At 43.1% G+C, this 14679-nt stretch overlaps 1 protein-coding gene across 1 annotated transcript in view; it reads left to right on the top strand.

Moving 5' to 3' along the window:
• LOC114685273 (liprin-beta-2-like) overlaps nucleotides 1-14679 on the top strand; it is a 162284-nt gene that overhangs the window by 99326 nt on the left and 48279 nt on the right. The window contains 2 exon segments of the mRNA XM_037204360.1: nucleotides 1446-1559; nucleotides 12545-12676. Of these exon segments, the coding sequence (XP_037060255.1) occupies nucleotides 1446-1559; nucleotides 12545-12676 (246 nt within the window).

Below are 14679 nucleotides of genomic sequence, written 5' to 3'. Positions count from 1 at the left end.
AACCAAATAAAAACATGTGATTAGAGAGATGGCTCGGAGGTGAAGAGCTCTGGTGGTTCTTCCAGAGGACCTGGGTTTGATTCCCAGCACCCATATGGCAACTAACAACTCCAGTTCTGGCGTATCTGACACCCTTTTCTGTCCTCTGCAGGCACTGGACACACATGCATGCAGGCACACATGCAGACAAAACAACCATGCATATAAAATAGGGAATATTAACAGTAACACAAACACACTCACAAATGTGTTGTTTAAATGGGCCTGGTCATTGGAAGGAGCCCATCTTTACATTATTGAGATGTCAGCACACCCTGTATCAGCTTCAAGAATGTTTCAATCATTCACTCCTATTTGGGTCTAGAAGTACAATATATAAAGTTGACAGGCTCATTTAAATGTGTGCCTTTGAGAATAGGAACTTTCTAATTCATAAAATTCATTTAAACACTCATAAATGAACTTACGTTAACTTCTTCATGCTTCATTAATCACTAGAATTGGAAATTAACTAAAATAACCTATATATAAAGGACCAAGAAGATTATGATTTACTATTCATTGTTTCCTTCATTTTTGGAAGGTTACCCATTCTCTTTCGTCTTCCTGGATGGAACTGTCTCATAATAAATAAAACATAGAAAGGATCCTAGGGGTCATTTGGCTAATAGAGAAGCCTACCAAAACAGTTAGAGAGAGAGAGAGAGACAGACAGAGAGAGAGAGACAGAGAGACAGAGAGAGACAGAGAGAGAGAGAGAGACAGAGAGAATTCAAGTGACTTGGTATAAATGAAGTTTTCTTAGTATTTCCATAGACAATCTCAGGGTTCCTCAGGAAAAAATGACTTCTTTCTGCCACGTGTGTGTAGTGTGGCTTTGGTGTTTATATGACTTAAGAGTCATGTTTTGGCCTGTAAAGCACAGAAACCTTTCCGGAGCCAAGTTTTGTCAGTGCTAATACATGCCCTTTACGTCCCACATTCCTTAATTACTTCCAAACACTCACTTGATAGGTGAGCAGTCCCCACACCCGTATGAGAGAGGTAGGTCATTGGTTGGTTTCCATAAAGGTTTGGATTGCTCTTCCCCATGAGGTGGCAGAGCCCTGGCAGGAGCTGAGATATGCATTGAAGTCAGGGCTGCCCTATTAGAGGAATAGGGGCAAGAGTCCAGCTCAGAGGCAGCTCTCATGACTCTTGGGTAGGTGCGTTCCTCTCAAGTCTGTCAAGAGCGAGAAATGTAACCAAGGCATTTAGGCAGTGGCCACGATTGCCTGGTAAGGTGAGATTCTAACTGGAGCTGCCTTCCTCTGGGATCCTTCCTCAACTCACTCACCTAAAGAAAGGCCTTCAACAGTAGGTTGCTTTCACAGCTCACCCACCCCATAGTGGGGACTTCTCTGCCTGACACACAGTCCTCCACTATTGTTTATGTTCTGCAACAGGTGAGTGTCCTCACAGACCAAGTGGAAGCTCAAGGAGAGAAAATCCGGGACCTTGAAGTGTGTCTGGAAGGACACCAGGTGAAACTCAATGCTGCCGAAGAGATGCTTCAGCAGGTACGGGCAGGCGGAGTGGAGGGCTTTGGGCCTGAAGCAGCTCTGATGTTAAAGCCCCTTTATGGGCTCCTACTTAGTCTCCTATGATGCCTGGAGGTGGGGTTGGCTGTGCACCATGCAATGTTTAGACAGCAGGTGAAACCAACCTGAACAGTGAGGGCGAGGTGGGGCGGGGCTGGCCGGTGGGAAATAACTTGCTGAGCTGGTTAGACAGAGTCCCAGGAACACTTTCTCTCTGCTGGCCATGTCATATCATTTTATCATAGAAGCTGTCATCTGCCAAGGGGTGGCATCTGGGGTTGTAGAAAGTCAATGTGTCAGCTTATTTTCTGCCTCTTTCCCCACCCTCACTCTAGTCATTCCCTCTGTAGTTTCTTTTGATTAAAAACTATGACATAAATACCACCTTACTATAATTTAGTAGATATCAAAAAGGAAAGCAATAGTTAGCCACTTCCTTGCTTTGTAAACAGAGTCCTTTTGGTAGTTCCAGTGTGTGTACACATGATTTGCAAAGCTGTGATCCCACAGAGGGATAGTCTAGTCCTTAGGGTTTGTATGCTTAAATATGGTGTGGTGGCTCTTTTCCATTTGGAAAAATGTAACGGTGTAGCCATCACTATTATGAATTACAATTATTGTAAGTCAAAATATCAGAATTGACCTAACCATTCTTCTTCCACAAAAAATTGTATCATATGTAAAGAATGAGTTGGGGCTATTACAAAGGGGTCCTGAATTGTCATGAAAAATCTTTAAGGTCTGCTGAGCACACCGTTAGACTTTTGATTCAATCCAGTCATAGATTCCCTTTGCTTAAATTATCCTTGCACTTTGGCTATTTTGAAAATTCAAGCATGGAGGAAGCTTCTATGTGTGTGTGCTTTGTAGAGTCTCATCTTCTGTTCAGAGAACAAAAGCTGTTCCCTTAAAATGAGTGGATTTACTTAAATGACTGATTATAATCCTTTCCTTAGAGCTCCACTTTTTTTTCTTTTAAACTGTCAAGACCAGCCTGTAAACAGTCTTTGCATTCTACTGTGGATCTTAGAATAAATGTCATAGTTTCAGGGTGTCTTAGTTTTGCTTGGGTTCATTTGAAGAAGTTAAGGGAAGAAAGGGTAAATCAGTATCTTGATGGACATGTCTTTATAAATACTAGTTACCAGGTGATAGTGCATTCTGTTAATCCAGCACTCAGGAGGCAGAGGTAGAGGCAGGTGGATATCTGAGTTCAAGGCCAGCCTGGTATACAGAGGGAGTTCCAGGACAGCCAGGGCTACACAGAGAAACCCTGTCTCAAAGAACAAAACAAAACACTAGTTGCAGCAGTGTGGAGGTTATAATTAATTTGCTATCTTCTCACTCCTGATTAATAAATTACACACTTCAGTTTTCTTTTGTTTAGATTACATACCATTTTTCTTACTTATAATTTTTCCTGAGAAATTATGACTAGCAACAACAGGTCTTTTTTAGAAGAAAAAAATGAATCTATCTTTTGACTACCTAGGAAAGAAAATAGTCTGATAGGGGAAAAAATCTTGCATGAAACACACACAGGTTGCCTGAGGTGTGGTTTTGATGGGGGAGGGTAAGGAAGGAAGATGATAGACAATTGTAAACAGTTCAAAAAGAGACCATGGAAAGCAGAACATGAAAGTGAATACATGAGAAAATGTCAGAGGGATGACATTTCAGGAAGGTGGCACTTGGCTGGAAGCCACAGTTTCAGAGGTTAGAGAATGGCTACATTGTAGTGCTGGAGTTGAGTGTTTGTGCTGTCTTCTGAACTGCTTTACTTCCCGCTAAGGCAGTGTTTCTGTCTGTGGAGGAGTCTGATAGAGAGGGCCAGCACTGCCTAGGCAGAGGTTAGCTTATCTGTCTGTCAGCATTATCACAAAGAAAGCATTTTGGACTTTTTTAAAGTCTTAGATTGATTAGCTTTGGTATCCCATTTATTCTAATTCTTTGCCATGTGCTGTGAGTGAGGTATTAAGCATCGGTTTGTTACATAGTAAATGTGATGTCATCCATCACCTTCTACAGTTCAGAATAAGGGTGGCTCAGCATTTGTCACTTCTAGAATTTGACCAAGTTCTGTGTCTATATAACTTTCAGTATGGCTTCTCAATCTTTTCAGGGTAGCATTTCATAAAGGTTACAAGTTCAAATTATGGGACACATTTGAACCTCAGCTCCCATTAGATGTTTGTTGCATTTGGTGATTCCAGCTCTAGATCTTCAGTTCAGTGCTGCTGCTGTTGTGGAATCTGCTCGATGCTGTTTGTGAAGACCCTTGGTTCTTGCACCACAGTGCTGATTCAATGCTGTTTATAGCCAGGAATATGTATATGTCCTATGAGCTGGGGGCAGGTAGAGACTTGCCTAGTTTGGCTGAGATATCCTTGGCTGCAGGGCTCTTGGCTTCTGGTGGTTGGAACAAGAATGACTCATGGCCTAGAGGCAGAGAATGGACACAATTGCTTCTTTCTGCTAGCCTGGGAGACCATTCTTGTCCTGCCAGACCTAGCCCATTGCTCTGGATGAGATCTTTCCCTGTCTCCAGTAGGGCCTTCTATTTGCCTGGGACCCATTATTTCCCCAAAATGTGCTGGTCCAGATAACACTGCACACTGATACATCCTGTCTAAAGGTACTGTTACTGAGTGCTAGTTTACTGCTTTTGTGGACCCAGTAATGCAAGATAGTCTAGTTTGTTGCTGTTCTCCCCCTCCCAGGTAAAAATTAAAGATTTAAAGATATCTTAAAATTTTAACAACTCATTTCCATTTTGAAATGTCCTGTGTGAACTACAGAGTAAGTTACTATAGGTCATGCCTGGCCTGGAGATCTCTAGCCTACACTGTATGCTCTAGACTGTCTCCCACCCACGGGCTGGAATAGCACTGGGAGACTCTCTCACTTACTTAATTACTTAGTTAAGATACCATGACAAAGGCAATTTATAAAAGAAAGAGTTTATTGGGGGGTTCATATTTCCACAGGGTTAGAGTCTATGATCATCATGGCTGGGAACAAATAACAGCAGGTAGGCAGACATAATGCTGGAGCAATAGCTTACATCCTGTTCCACAGACTCGAGGCAAGAGAGAGATAACTAGGGAATGGTGTGGGCTTTGGAAATCTCAAAACCCACCCCCAGTGGTACACCTATAACAAGATCACATCTCCTAATCTTCCCCAAACAGTTCAAACAGCTGGGGACCAAACATTCAAACATATGTGCCTGTGAGGGCCATTCTCTTAATCCATGACATAAACTTAAGAAAACCCAGATGCAATATGCATAGTCCAAAACTAGTGCTTTGTTAAGCTCCAGCAATCCCACTGAGATGTCTTTTCTCATAGCTGGTGTACCAGTGTCAGACTTCTTCCAGGAGTCCAGGAGGCAGAGATTAGCTTCTCACCCATCTCATGAGGCAGGCCTCCTCTGACTTCCCCAGACTGGTCCAGCCCAGCCCCTGCTCATCACTGATCTCCTACCTGTTGCAATTAAACATGAACTCGTCCAGTCTCCAGGAGAAAATACAAAGACCTCTCCTGGTAGTAGATAAACCAGAAGTATACAGAACCAGCACAGGGGCAGGTCCACCTAGACGGCAACATGCTTGAAGATACCTTGGGAAGGAAAGGAGGATGCAAATTGTCCTGAGTTTGTGAAGGCACTACCCTGCTCTGAAAATAGGAAACAACATCAGTATATTTCAAGCCTCCAGCCTAAACTATAGAACCCCAGGGTTTATGTGAAGCCAACTGAGGTGTGGAGTGACTGGGAGTCAGGGAGCCTGGATGTTGATCTGGGAAGGTCAATAAATCTGTTCTTATTTTTTTTAATTTATTGTTGTTGTTATTATTATTATTATTATTACTATTATTATTATTATTATTATTATTATTAGTGATGCATAGTAGTGTACGTACAAGTGAGACTGAGAGTTCAGAGACTCAGTCAGTGGGAAATGAGGCTTGAATGGAGCCAGAATCGGTTGGGAAACCCCTTTTCTGCAGTGTTCCTTATGATCCTAGCTCCATGGCAAGGCCGGAGCCATTGACTTCAAAGGGCAAAGGGACAGGGTTTTGCTTTCTTGTCTTTCCCCAGCCCATTCTTTCATTCTGGTTTCAGATTGCCAGGCTGGCTGCAGTCCCCTGTTAGTAATTCCCTGGGTCATGTTCCACTCTTAAAGATGGAGGTAATTGCTTCAAGATGTGGTCCTCCAAGGAGAGAATGAGTTGAAAGGCAGATTTCTTTTTTATCAGCTCCAGTTAGGACCTTAGCCTTGGGAAAAAGGAAATGGCCGTTTGCTCTGAAATGTAAACTTTCTTTCATCTCTGAGAAAGGAGATGTTCTTGTGCTCCTGGAAGAAGTTAGTGGTGGCGGTGAAAAGAGAGGAGCAAGTGATAATTTTGTTCATTCTTCTTTTTAAAGTATCCTTACCCAGTCTCACAGTCCTTCACACTAAGTGAAATAAGCTTTCCATGCCCCTCCCTCCTCCTTGCCCCCTGTCCTTTAAATTGCAGGCAGCCTTGCAGTAGTTAGGAGCAGGAGGTGCAGTGCTGCTTGGGAAGCTTCCTTCCCTTACCCTCAGCCTACTGCCCCCCTGCTGATGCCTCCCTGCATCCATCATGGTAGCTGCAGGACTCTAAGCATCGCCCAGTGGGGTCCTACCCTGTAGGTCAGGAAGCCTGGGCAGCTTCAGACAGGCAGTTTGCATCCAGAGCTGACTCCAGTGCTGGGAGTGACAGCTAGCAGTGACACAGGAACGTTTTTCCATAGAGAAGACAGAATAAAGGCAGCCAGCAAAGGAGAGGGGAGAGCAGAGTGAAGGGTCAGGGGCATGTGGTAAAGGGAAGATGAGGTGACAGACAGGAACTTATGCTGAATCAATGCTCTGGAGTCTGTAAAAGCCTAGAAATATAAGTTGCGCCTGAAGTTTAGACACTGGATCCTAGAAGTAAGGCTGTGCCCCTTACTTAGGACAAAGGCAGCAGGCAGGCTGCAGGCAGACAGACATCTTGTTGAGGAGTGCGAAGAAGAAGAGGCAAGGGGGGTGGGGTAGAGGGAGGGTTCCCCCTCTCTCACATATATGTATATGTAATGATGTATATGTATGTATTACACACACAGCACACATTTACTTATGCAGAGACAGGACCTATGAGTTTCTGGTGACTTTAAAGGCAAGGGAGTTCAGAGGGGAGGCTTCTTTAGAATGTCAGAAATTTGATCATGCTTATAGCCCAAGGAATGAGAGCTGATGGTGAGGATGAGATTAAATGCCGGTCAGAGTGCATGATTGATGGTCCTATCCCAGACTAGCGCAGAGCTTGGTGGGAGCTCCTTCCAAGGCAGCACAAAGGTGAGGGAGTGGCTAGGTTCCAGTGAATGGGAGTCCATCTGAGTTACTAGCTAGAAGAAGATCAAGGGACACCAACAAAGACTACTTACTGGTTAGCTGCCCAGGTAACTGATATTTACCAAGTTGTGAGGATAACCTTGAAGGGCGGAAGTGGGAAGGTCAGTCAAAATGGTGTAATTGAGAAACAAAATTCTGGAAGCACTTCTCTCTCTCTCTCTCTCTCTCTCTCTCTCTCTCTCTGTATGTATGTATGTTTCTGTTTCTGTCTACTTTTCTCTGTATCTCTGTCTCTCTCTAGCTCTCTTTGTGTATGTGTGTGTGCTTGTTTGTGTGTCTGTTTCTCTGTCTCTGTGTGTGCGTGCATGTGTGTGTGTGTGTGTGTGTGTGTGTGTGTGTGTGTGTGTCTGTCTCTCTCTCTTACAGGGGTTGGGGAGGGCTACAGGGTAGCCCAGTCTGGGTTCCCCCTTCACTCAGCCTCTGAGTGCTAGGGTTACAGATGTCAACACACCCAGCTTTCTGTGATACAAAATAGTTCCTGAAAGTGAGAGAACCTGCAGAGAGGGAGAGGGAGAGGGAGAGAAAGCGCATGCGCGCACATACACAAGCATGTTTGCTCCCACTAAGATAGGGATTTAAGAGAGGTGAAGGAGGTGATAGTGGAAAATGCTGAAATAAAAAGAATGTAAATCAAGTGAGTGATTGTGGGGCTTTTTGTGTTGGTAGATAGGAGGAGAGGTTATTTGGCAAGAGGACATTGTGGAGTCTAAAGCTTAGAGGGACAGGAAAGATTTGGAACAGTCACTGAAAGAACAAACCAGGGATGTGTAAGGTTTTACCAGGCAGTATTGGCAGATAAGCTGTATTCAGATATGGTGAGTTTGTATTGAGACCGATGAGCATGATTAAATGACTTTCAGTAGCAATGCTCAGGTCATCAGGAGTGGAAACAAATACAAACAGATTTGGCTCCATCTGGGCCCTGGTAAACAAAGGCCATCAGGTCTGAGGTAGGGGACATTGGGGGAAGGAGTTTTCTGGTGTAGATATAAATACAAATGAAACGACAAACCTCCACGTACAGAGTGGCCAGGGAGACAAATATTGTTAAAGAAAGTTGATAGACCAGGAAAACAGGGAGTTACTAAGTAACCAGTGAACACAGAAGAAGAAATTCTAGGTTGAGGGAGCAAGAGGGATAGTTGAAAAAGGTCAGACAAGAGAAGTTAAGAGTTGAATACTTTGGAGACAAAGCAAACACATTCTGGGTGCAGATGAGGACCTAGTTGTGGCCCTACCGGTGAGAAGGAAAGCTCTCAGTAGCTGAGGTCAGTGTGAAGCTGAACAGAAGGTCTGCAAGCAGATAGAGGACAGAACGATCATTCACCAGGATTCAGAACGGAACGGTCATTCACAAGGATGCTGAAGTTTCTGAGAAGACGCAGATCACCTAATGTACGTAGAAAAGCCATTGATCAAAAGACAAATGCCTGGGGGGAGTGGAAACTGCTTTGCTTCTGGGTATTTGGGAGAATGTGCTGTAGCTGAACAGTGCTGCCCTGGGATAAATGGGGACGATTGATGGGAACACGCAGTGGTCTGGAGGCAGGCCTGGGATGGGAGATGTTCTGTAAGTGGGGTTGGTGGGGTCAGAGTGTTCTTCATCTGAGATGACTGGGGAGAGGGAAACAGCATGTCAGATGCAACTGCTGTTCGTGTTGGAGGTGGAAGGCAACATTGAGGGTTAAGTTATGCACTTTAGAGAACCTGGTTCCTAATAGTGACCAGGGACCTCACTGGGTCTTGAGATAGGGAAACTGAGCTGGGTTGGCTTAAACTTGTTGAAGCTTGACTTTTTTTTCCCCCAACAACAGTCATCATTAAAATTCTATTTTCTGGGTTTTGTTTTTTGTCTTTTTTATTAGTCTATATTAATTGTATGTGATGAGTCTCATGACATTTTCACACATGTATTTAATGTAATTTGATCATATTCCCCCCATTACCTTCTCTTGTCCCACTTCTGATCCCTTTTCTAACAACTTGTGCTTTCATATCTCTTTTTATGATCCAATAAGTTTTTCAAAAACTTTTAATACAGGTATAAACTGTAGTCCAATGGACCTCCCCCATATCCAGTGCCCTCCCTTTCCTATCCCTGTCCCTTCTGTAAATCCCCTTTCTTCCTCCACACAGTTTCAGTTGTACTTTACATCATGTGCACATACAACATTATGTAGCTATGTAAAACCTAGGTTCCAAACTGAGAGACAAAATGTCTTTTTCTGTGACTGACCTAATTGTTTAGTATGATTATTTCCAGTTCTTACAAGTGACATTAACTTTGTTCTTTATGGCTGAAAAAAACTTTCCATTGCATGTATGTACACATTTTCTTTATACATTCATCAGTCAGTGGACACCTATGTTGCGTCTATGACACAGCTGTTGTGAACATTGCTGCAGTGAACACAGATGTGCGAGGATCTCGGTGATGTGTTGACTTGAAGGCTGTCTTTTTTGAGTTCATGGACTAGACTAGTAATGTTCACGGCGAGGATAAGGCAGGAATATCAACAAAAGGTTTGAAAGTGGTAGAAGCACTAGGGAGCCAGTAAAGCTTTGTTATCAGCGAACTGTAATCAATTAAACAACCTCAGGTTTCAGATTAAAATTTGAGCGTGTCCAGCCCCAAATGTACATTTGGAATGTTAGCATGACCAATTTAAACACCAGCGTAACTAATGAGGATGGCTATTGGAACTAATTACAGCACTGTCCTCATCAGCTGCAACATTGGTGTGACTAATTACAACCTGGGAGTTTAAATGACTAGGAGGGCTTTGACAGTGATGAGAGCACAGAAGACTTAGATACATTGTAAGGCTTTTTAAAAGTTAACCAAAGCAATGTCTGGAATGCTGATCCCTGGACAAAAGTGTGTGGTTATCATCTTAAGATCATCTAGCATCCCACAGGGATTGTGCTTTCAATTGTCATGTTTCTAAATGTTGGCCTACTGGTTAGGTGTTTAAAAACAAATGAAGTCTTACAGAAGACTCCTTTTTTCTTAGATCTCAGCACACCAGAGAAATTGTCCTTATGGATTTTACTTTGTGGAATTATGTTTTTGTCCCTTTGCATAGGCAGCTCAGAAACTTGTGTATCCACATGTTGTGGGTCACCCCCAGCTGTTTGCAGTAACTTACCAGTTTTCTACTAGCTGTGTGTCTTCAGTGTCTCCTATTATCTTACCTACTTTTAATTTTTATGTTTTTTTTCTTTTGGTGTGGGCGTGTACAGTGGGTGTGTGTATGAGTGTGTGTGTGTGTACATGTGCACCATGACATATATCTAGAGGTCATAGGAAAACCTCAGATGTTATTTCATGCCTTCCACCTTCTCTGAGACAGCTATCATGCCTTGTGTGTATCAGGCCAGGTTTGTGTAAGCATCTGTGGACTCTTCTGTGTCTGCATCCCATTTTGCCAGAATAGAATTGGCATTATAGTCCTTTGCTGCTGTGTCCAGCTCCCTACTACATAGGTTCTACAGATGTGAACTCAAGTCCCCACTCTTGAATGGCAAGTCCTTTATCCATTGAACCATTTTGCTAGCCTTGATATATTTATCACTGTAAATATATATTTTGCAGACTGCCTAAAATTAGTTTTAGAATAAGGCATGCAGATGTGAGGATGGAGAGATTAAGAGAATGAAGTGTAGAAAAAGATGGAGATAGGAAGAGGGAAGAGGATGTAGAAAAGAATAAATGATAAGAAGAGAGGATTATGAACATCATATAAACTTCACATACTCAAGGTCAAGAGAAATCATCATTTTGGTGTGTCCTGCCACCCAGGGAAGAACTGCTTTAGATGCTTTACAGCTTGCTCAGCCCCAACAACAGAGTTCTATGTTGTATGTGTTCAGTTAAACCCTGTCAATCTAAGTGGCCATCTCCTGGGCTCAGTGAATATTTGTTAACTGCCTTTTTCAACATTTTGTTATTTCTCTTTAAATTCTTTGATTCACAGCCCACACCTTCCACCCCAACTTAGAAAACAGGATGATACATACAACAGAAATGAATTCTGAAGTCAAACAGGTGATAGTTTGCAAACTAACTCTGCTTATGATTGGCATTATGTCCATGGTTAGCAGATTTGCTTTCTTTCCCTGGGCCTGCTTTCTCATCTGTAGAATTCAGATACCAGTATTTACTGCCAAGTCCCTGGGGATGAGTGTGAAGAGGATGTGTATAAAAGCAGCGAGCAGTCTTTGCTGTAAAGGAAGCACTCAACAAATAATGACCTTGAACATATCTCATCTGACTGATTCCTCATGGCCAAGTATCCCAGGGTTTTAAATGTTCTAGTGCTCCTGCTTCTGTCCTGTCATCCAGCCTCAAGTCCGGCTGACCAGGAGGAGCCTGTTGCCTTGGCCCAGGACTCAGAAGGGCTTTTCGTTATCCAGTCCAGTTAGTTTGTAGCCCAGATTTGTCAGGGATTGGTGACCTTCAGGGGGAGGTTAGGAAAGCGACTGTCAAACCCCTCTGATTCATGATGGCAGGACAGTTTGAGACCAAGAAATCAGAGACCATCATTCTGTGTGCCAAAGTTGGGTTGGCTGAGATGACACACAGTGTTCAGACCATGCAGGAGGTTGTTTTTTTCCAGATGCTCTTTTGGTTTCCTTGTAGGTCCTCAGTGTTAGGACCTGTGCGGACAAAGTCGACCATGAGCCAGGATTTTTGGCTATCATAACATCGCCATTTCCTGATGCAAAACCGTATTGCCTTGTACCACTGGAAGTATTTCTGGTCCTTAATAGTGCTTCAGCACTGTCTTGCCTATATCCTCTGTTGTTTCCTCTTCTTTATGTTTATTAAATGTGTGTGTGTGTTTATGGCAGGCTTGGTGTCCAGGAGCTGGGGTATTTAATTGTCAGCCACTGTTCTAGTAACAGCAGGACTAAAAATAATGTACCTGGTCTTTCCATAATCAGTAGAGAATAAATTTATCTATATCCTATAATAGCCAGTTGTAATTTTCGTATAGTTCAGGAAAGACCCGACTAACAGAACCACTCATCAGGAATCCACTCTGTACTCTGACTTCTCTCTAGATTCACTATGATGATGTCTTATGTTGACATTTTTAGAAAACTAGACTGATCTTTGATTGTACCCAGGAGCTGGTCTAGAAATTTCTATTTTCAAAAACTGTTGTCAACATGAATTCATATTCATTTGTTCTGATTGAGAAGGCTTGCTGCTTCGCCTTGAAAACAGAGAGGGGAAATGTTTATCCTTTGAAAGTGCCCATTCATTTTCTCTGAAAATAATTAATAATGGTTACTATGGAGAAATATGTTTTTTGAGAAATGTCTTTCAAAGCATACTGGGTGATGTCAGGGGTTGTGCTGTCCCAAGTGACCTTGGGTCAGCCAAACCGCTTCTGATAGACCCATGGCTGCTATACAGTAGTCCTCACTCCAGGCTGTATAAGACACAGTGTAGATGTTGCCTCATGTGCTATGGATGGAGCTGCAGCTGACCTTGTGGCCATGGTGGCTTATGATGCTGAGATCCATTTTTGCTTACAGGAGCTGCTAAGTCGCACATCTTTGGAGACCCAGAAGCTGGATCTGATGACTGAGGTGTCTGAGCTGAAGCTCAAGCTGGTTGGTATGGAGAAAGAACAGAGAGAACAAGAGGAAAAACAGAGAAAAGCAGAGGTGAGTGTGATGCATCACATCAGTGTGGGGTAGCGGTGGGCCCCGTATTGTACTAGACTCCTAGGCCATCTGGCCAACTGCAGTCCCAGCAGCTGCTGGGTACCAGGAATATTCATGGACTAGAGACACAATGATCTGTTTAATACCAAGTTATCAGGTTTTGCTGTCGCTGCACATTTCAGCAATGCCCAAACCACTCAGTTTTGGCTTTGGGGCTCTCTCCTCAAACTGCTGACAGGGATGGAAAGGGAAGCAGTCGAAAGGGAAGGATCAGGCACATGTGGAGGGACACAAGACAACTTTTGTGAAAACTAAGGTAATGACAACAACGGGAAGGAAGCCAGCCTCCCAGCAGGCCTGGGACAGTTTCAGATACACATTTCATTGCCTACACCCCCAAGTTTGTGTGCTTTTTTCCACTTGCTGGGGTGGGTGAGCCCACATGCAGGCCATCTCTGAAAGAAGGTTTGCTTGTTTTGTTTTGTTTTGTTCTTCAGACCGCATATATCATTGGTTAGAATATGCCAGAGTCTATTTTGGATAGATTTCAGAGAATTTTAGGCCCAGAACACCTTCTTTACAGGAGCAACATGTTTTAACTTTCACCTTCGTGTTCTGTGTTCACACCTGGCATTGTGACACATGGAAGAAGGGTAGTTTGAAGTTTAGGGAAACTTTGGCTTCTTTACTGCTCTATTCAGTAGCCCTCTGGACTTCAACAAACTAGTTATATAATTTGTATGAACTTCAATTTCTTTATTTATAAAAATGGATAATGAATGTGTTCAAGACCAATTAAATCACAGATGTTGAGTGCTACCAATAATGAATGTGTTCAAGACCAATTAAATCACAGATGTGGAGTGCTATCAATAATGAATGTGTTCAAGACCAATTAAATCACAGATGTGGAGTGCTATCATGGTATTTGGCATTTTTGTAAACACTTGGTTTCTATTTAGTCCCCTCTGTTTAGCTCTCTCAAAAGTCAAAAGATGGAAATTGGTCCTGATAAGTGCTAACATTATTTATACTGACATCTGCCATGTTTTTCTGGGTTGATAACAGAGCTTGGGCCACTTCTAATATGCCAGGGGACATTCCTCGAATTGCTTTTGAGAACATATTTCTTAGTAAGATGGGTGGTGGTCAAAGGATGAGATCTGTAGTGAGCTATGGACAGGAGCTCCTGATAAGAGTGCCAGTTATTGGAGCTCATCTCTGGCTTTGAGTCATGCTTGGATATTCCCTAGCTTTGAGTTCCTGGCTGTTAATTTAACTAACTCCTGGATCTCTAGTTATTCTTGCTTATTTATTTCTATAAGATGGTAGTGATGCTTGCTATTTCCTTAGTTATTCTGAGGATTTAAGGAGAACTTGTGTATGTAGCCCTTAGCATAGTGTGGGTCATGTAGTAGTAGCCAGCTTTTATGATTCCTTACTGACAGTGTTATTCACACTGGCCATGGAAAGGTGGACTATGACACATTAGTCACATGCTGCAAAGTTCACCTAGACTGAAAGCTGACCTGTGTGGACTGCTTCTTCATTGTTTGTAGAGAAACAGTCAACTCTCCTGGGTTAGTCATTTTGTCAGTGCTCTAGGGTTTGTGATATATGTGAGCATGCATTAGGGGCTTAGAGGCAGAATTCAGGGAGCTCTGTGAGGGGTGTAAATTGTCAGAGACATAATTTAAAGCCATTAATGGAAAAAGGGGGGGTCGGGAGAGGAGAGAAAGGAGTTGTTAGAAGACACATCTTGAAAAGTCTAGGGTTAGAGCACAGCATGATTAGAGCCACACAATCTCACCGTGCCTCTAAAAGCCCATTTTAGGGCATTATTCCCAGGGAGGCTGACCCCTTCATGGTAAAGATGGCCATCGGTAGCTCTAGACTGACATCTACAGATACTCTTTCTTAACGGTTGCAGCAAAAGCTGTAGGGTCATTGTGGGTCTCATGCCTGACCGGGCCTGGCACTCAGGTTGACACCACTTGGAGTAT

This window comes from Peromyscus leucopus, chromosome 1, assembly GCF_004664715.2.
Source record: "Peromyscus leucopus breed LL Stock chromosome 1, UCI_PerLeu_2.1, whole genome shotgun sequence".
Taxonomy (NCBI): Eukaryota; Metazoa; Chordata; class Mammalia; order Rodentia; family Cricetidae; genus Peromyscus; species Peromyscus leucopus.
This window is presented reverse-complemented; position numbering and strand designations above follow the sequence as displayed.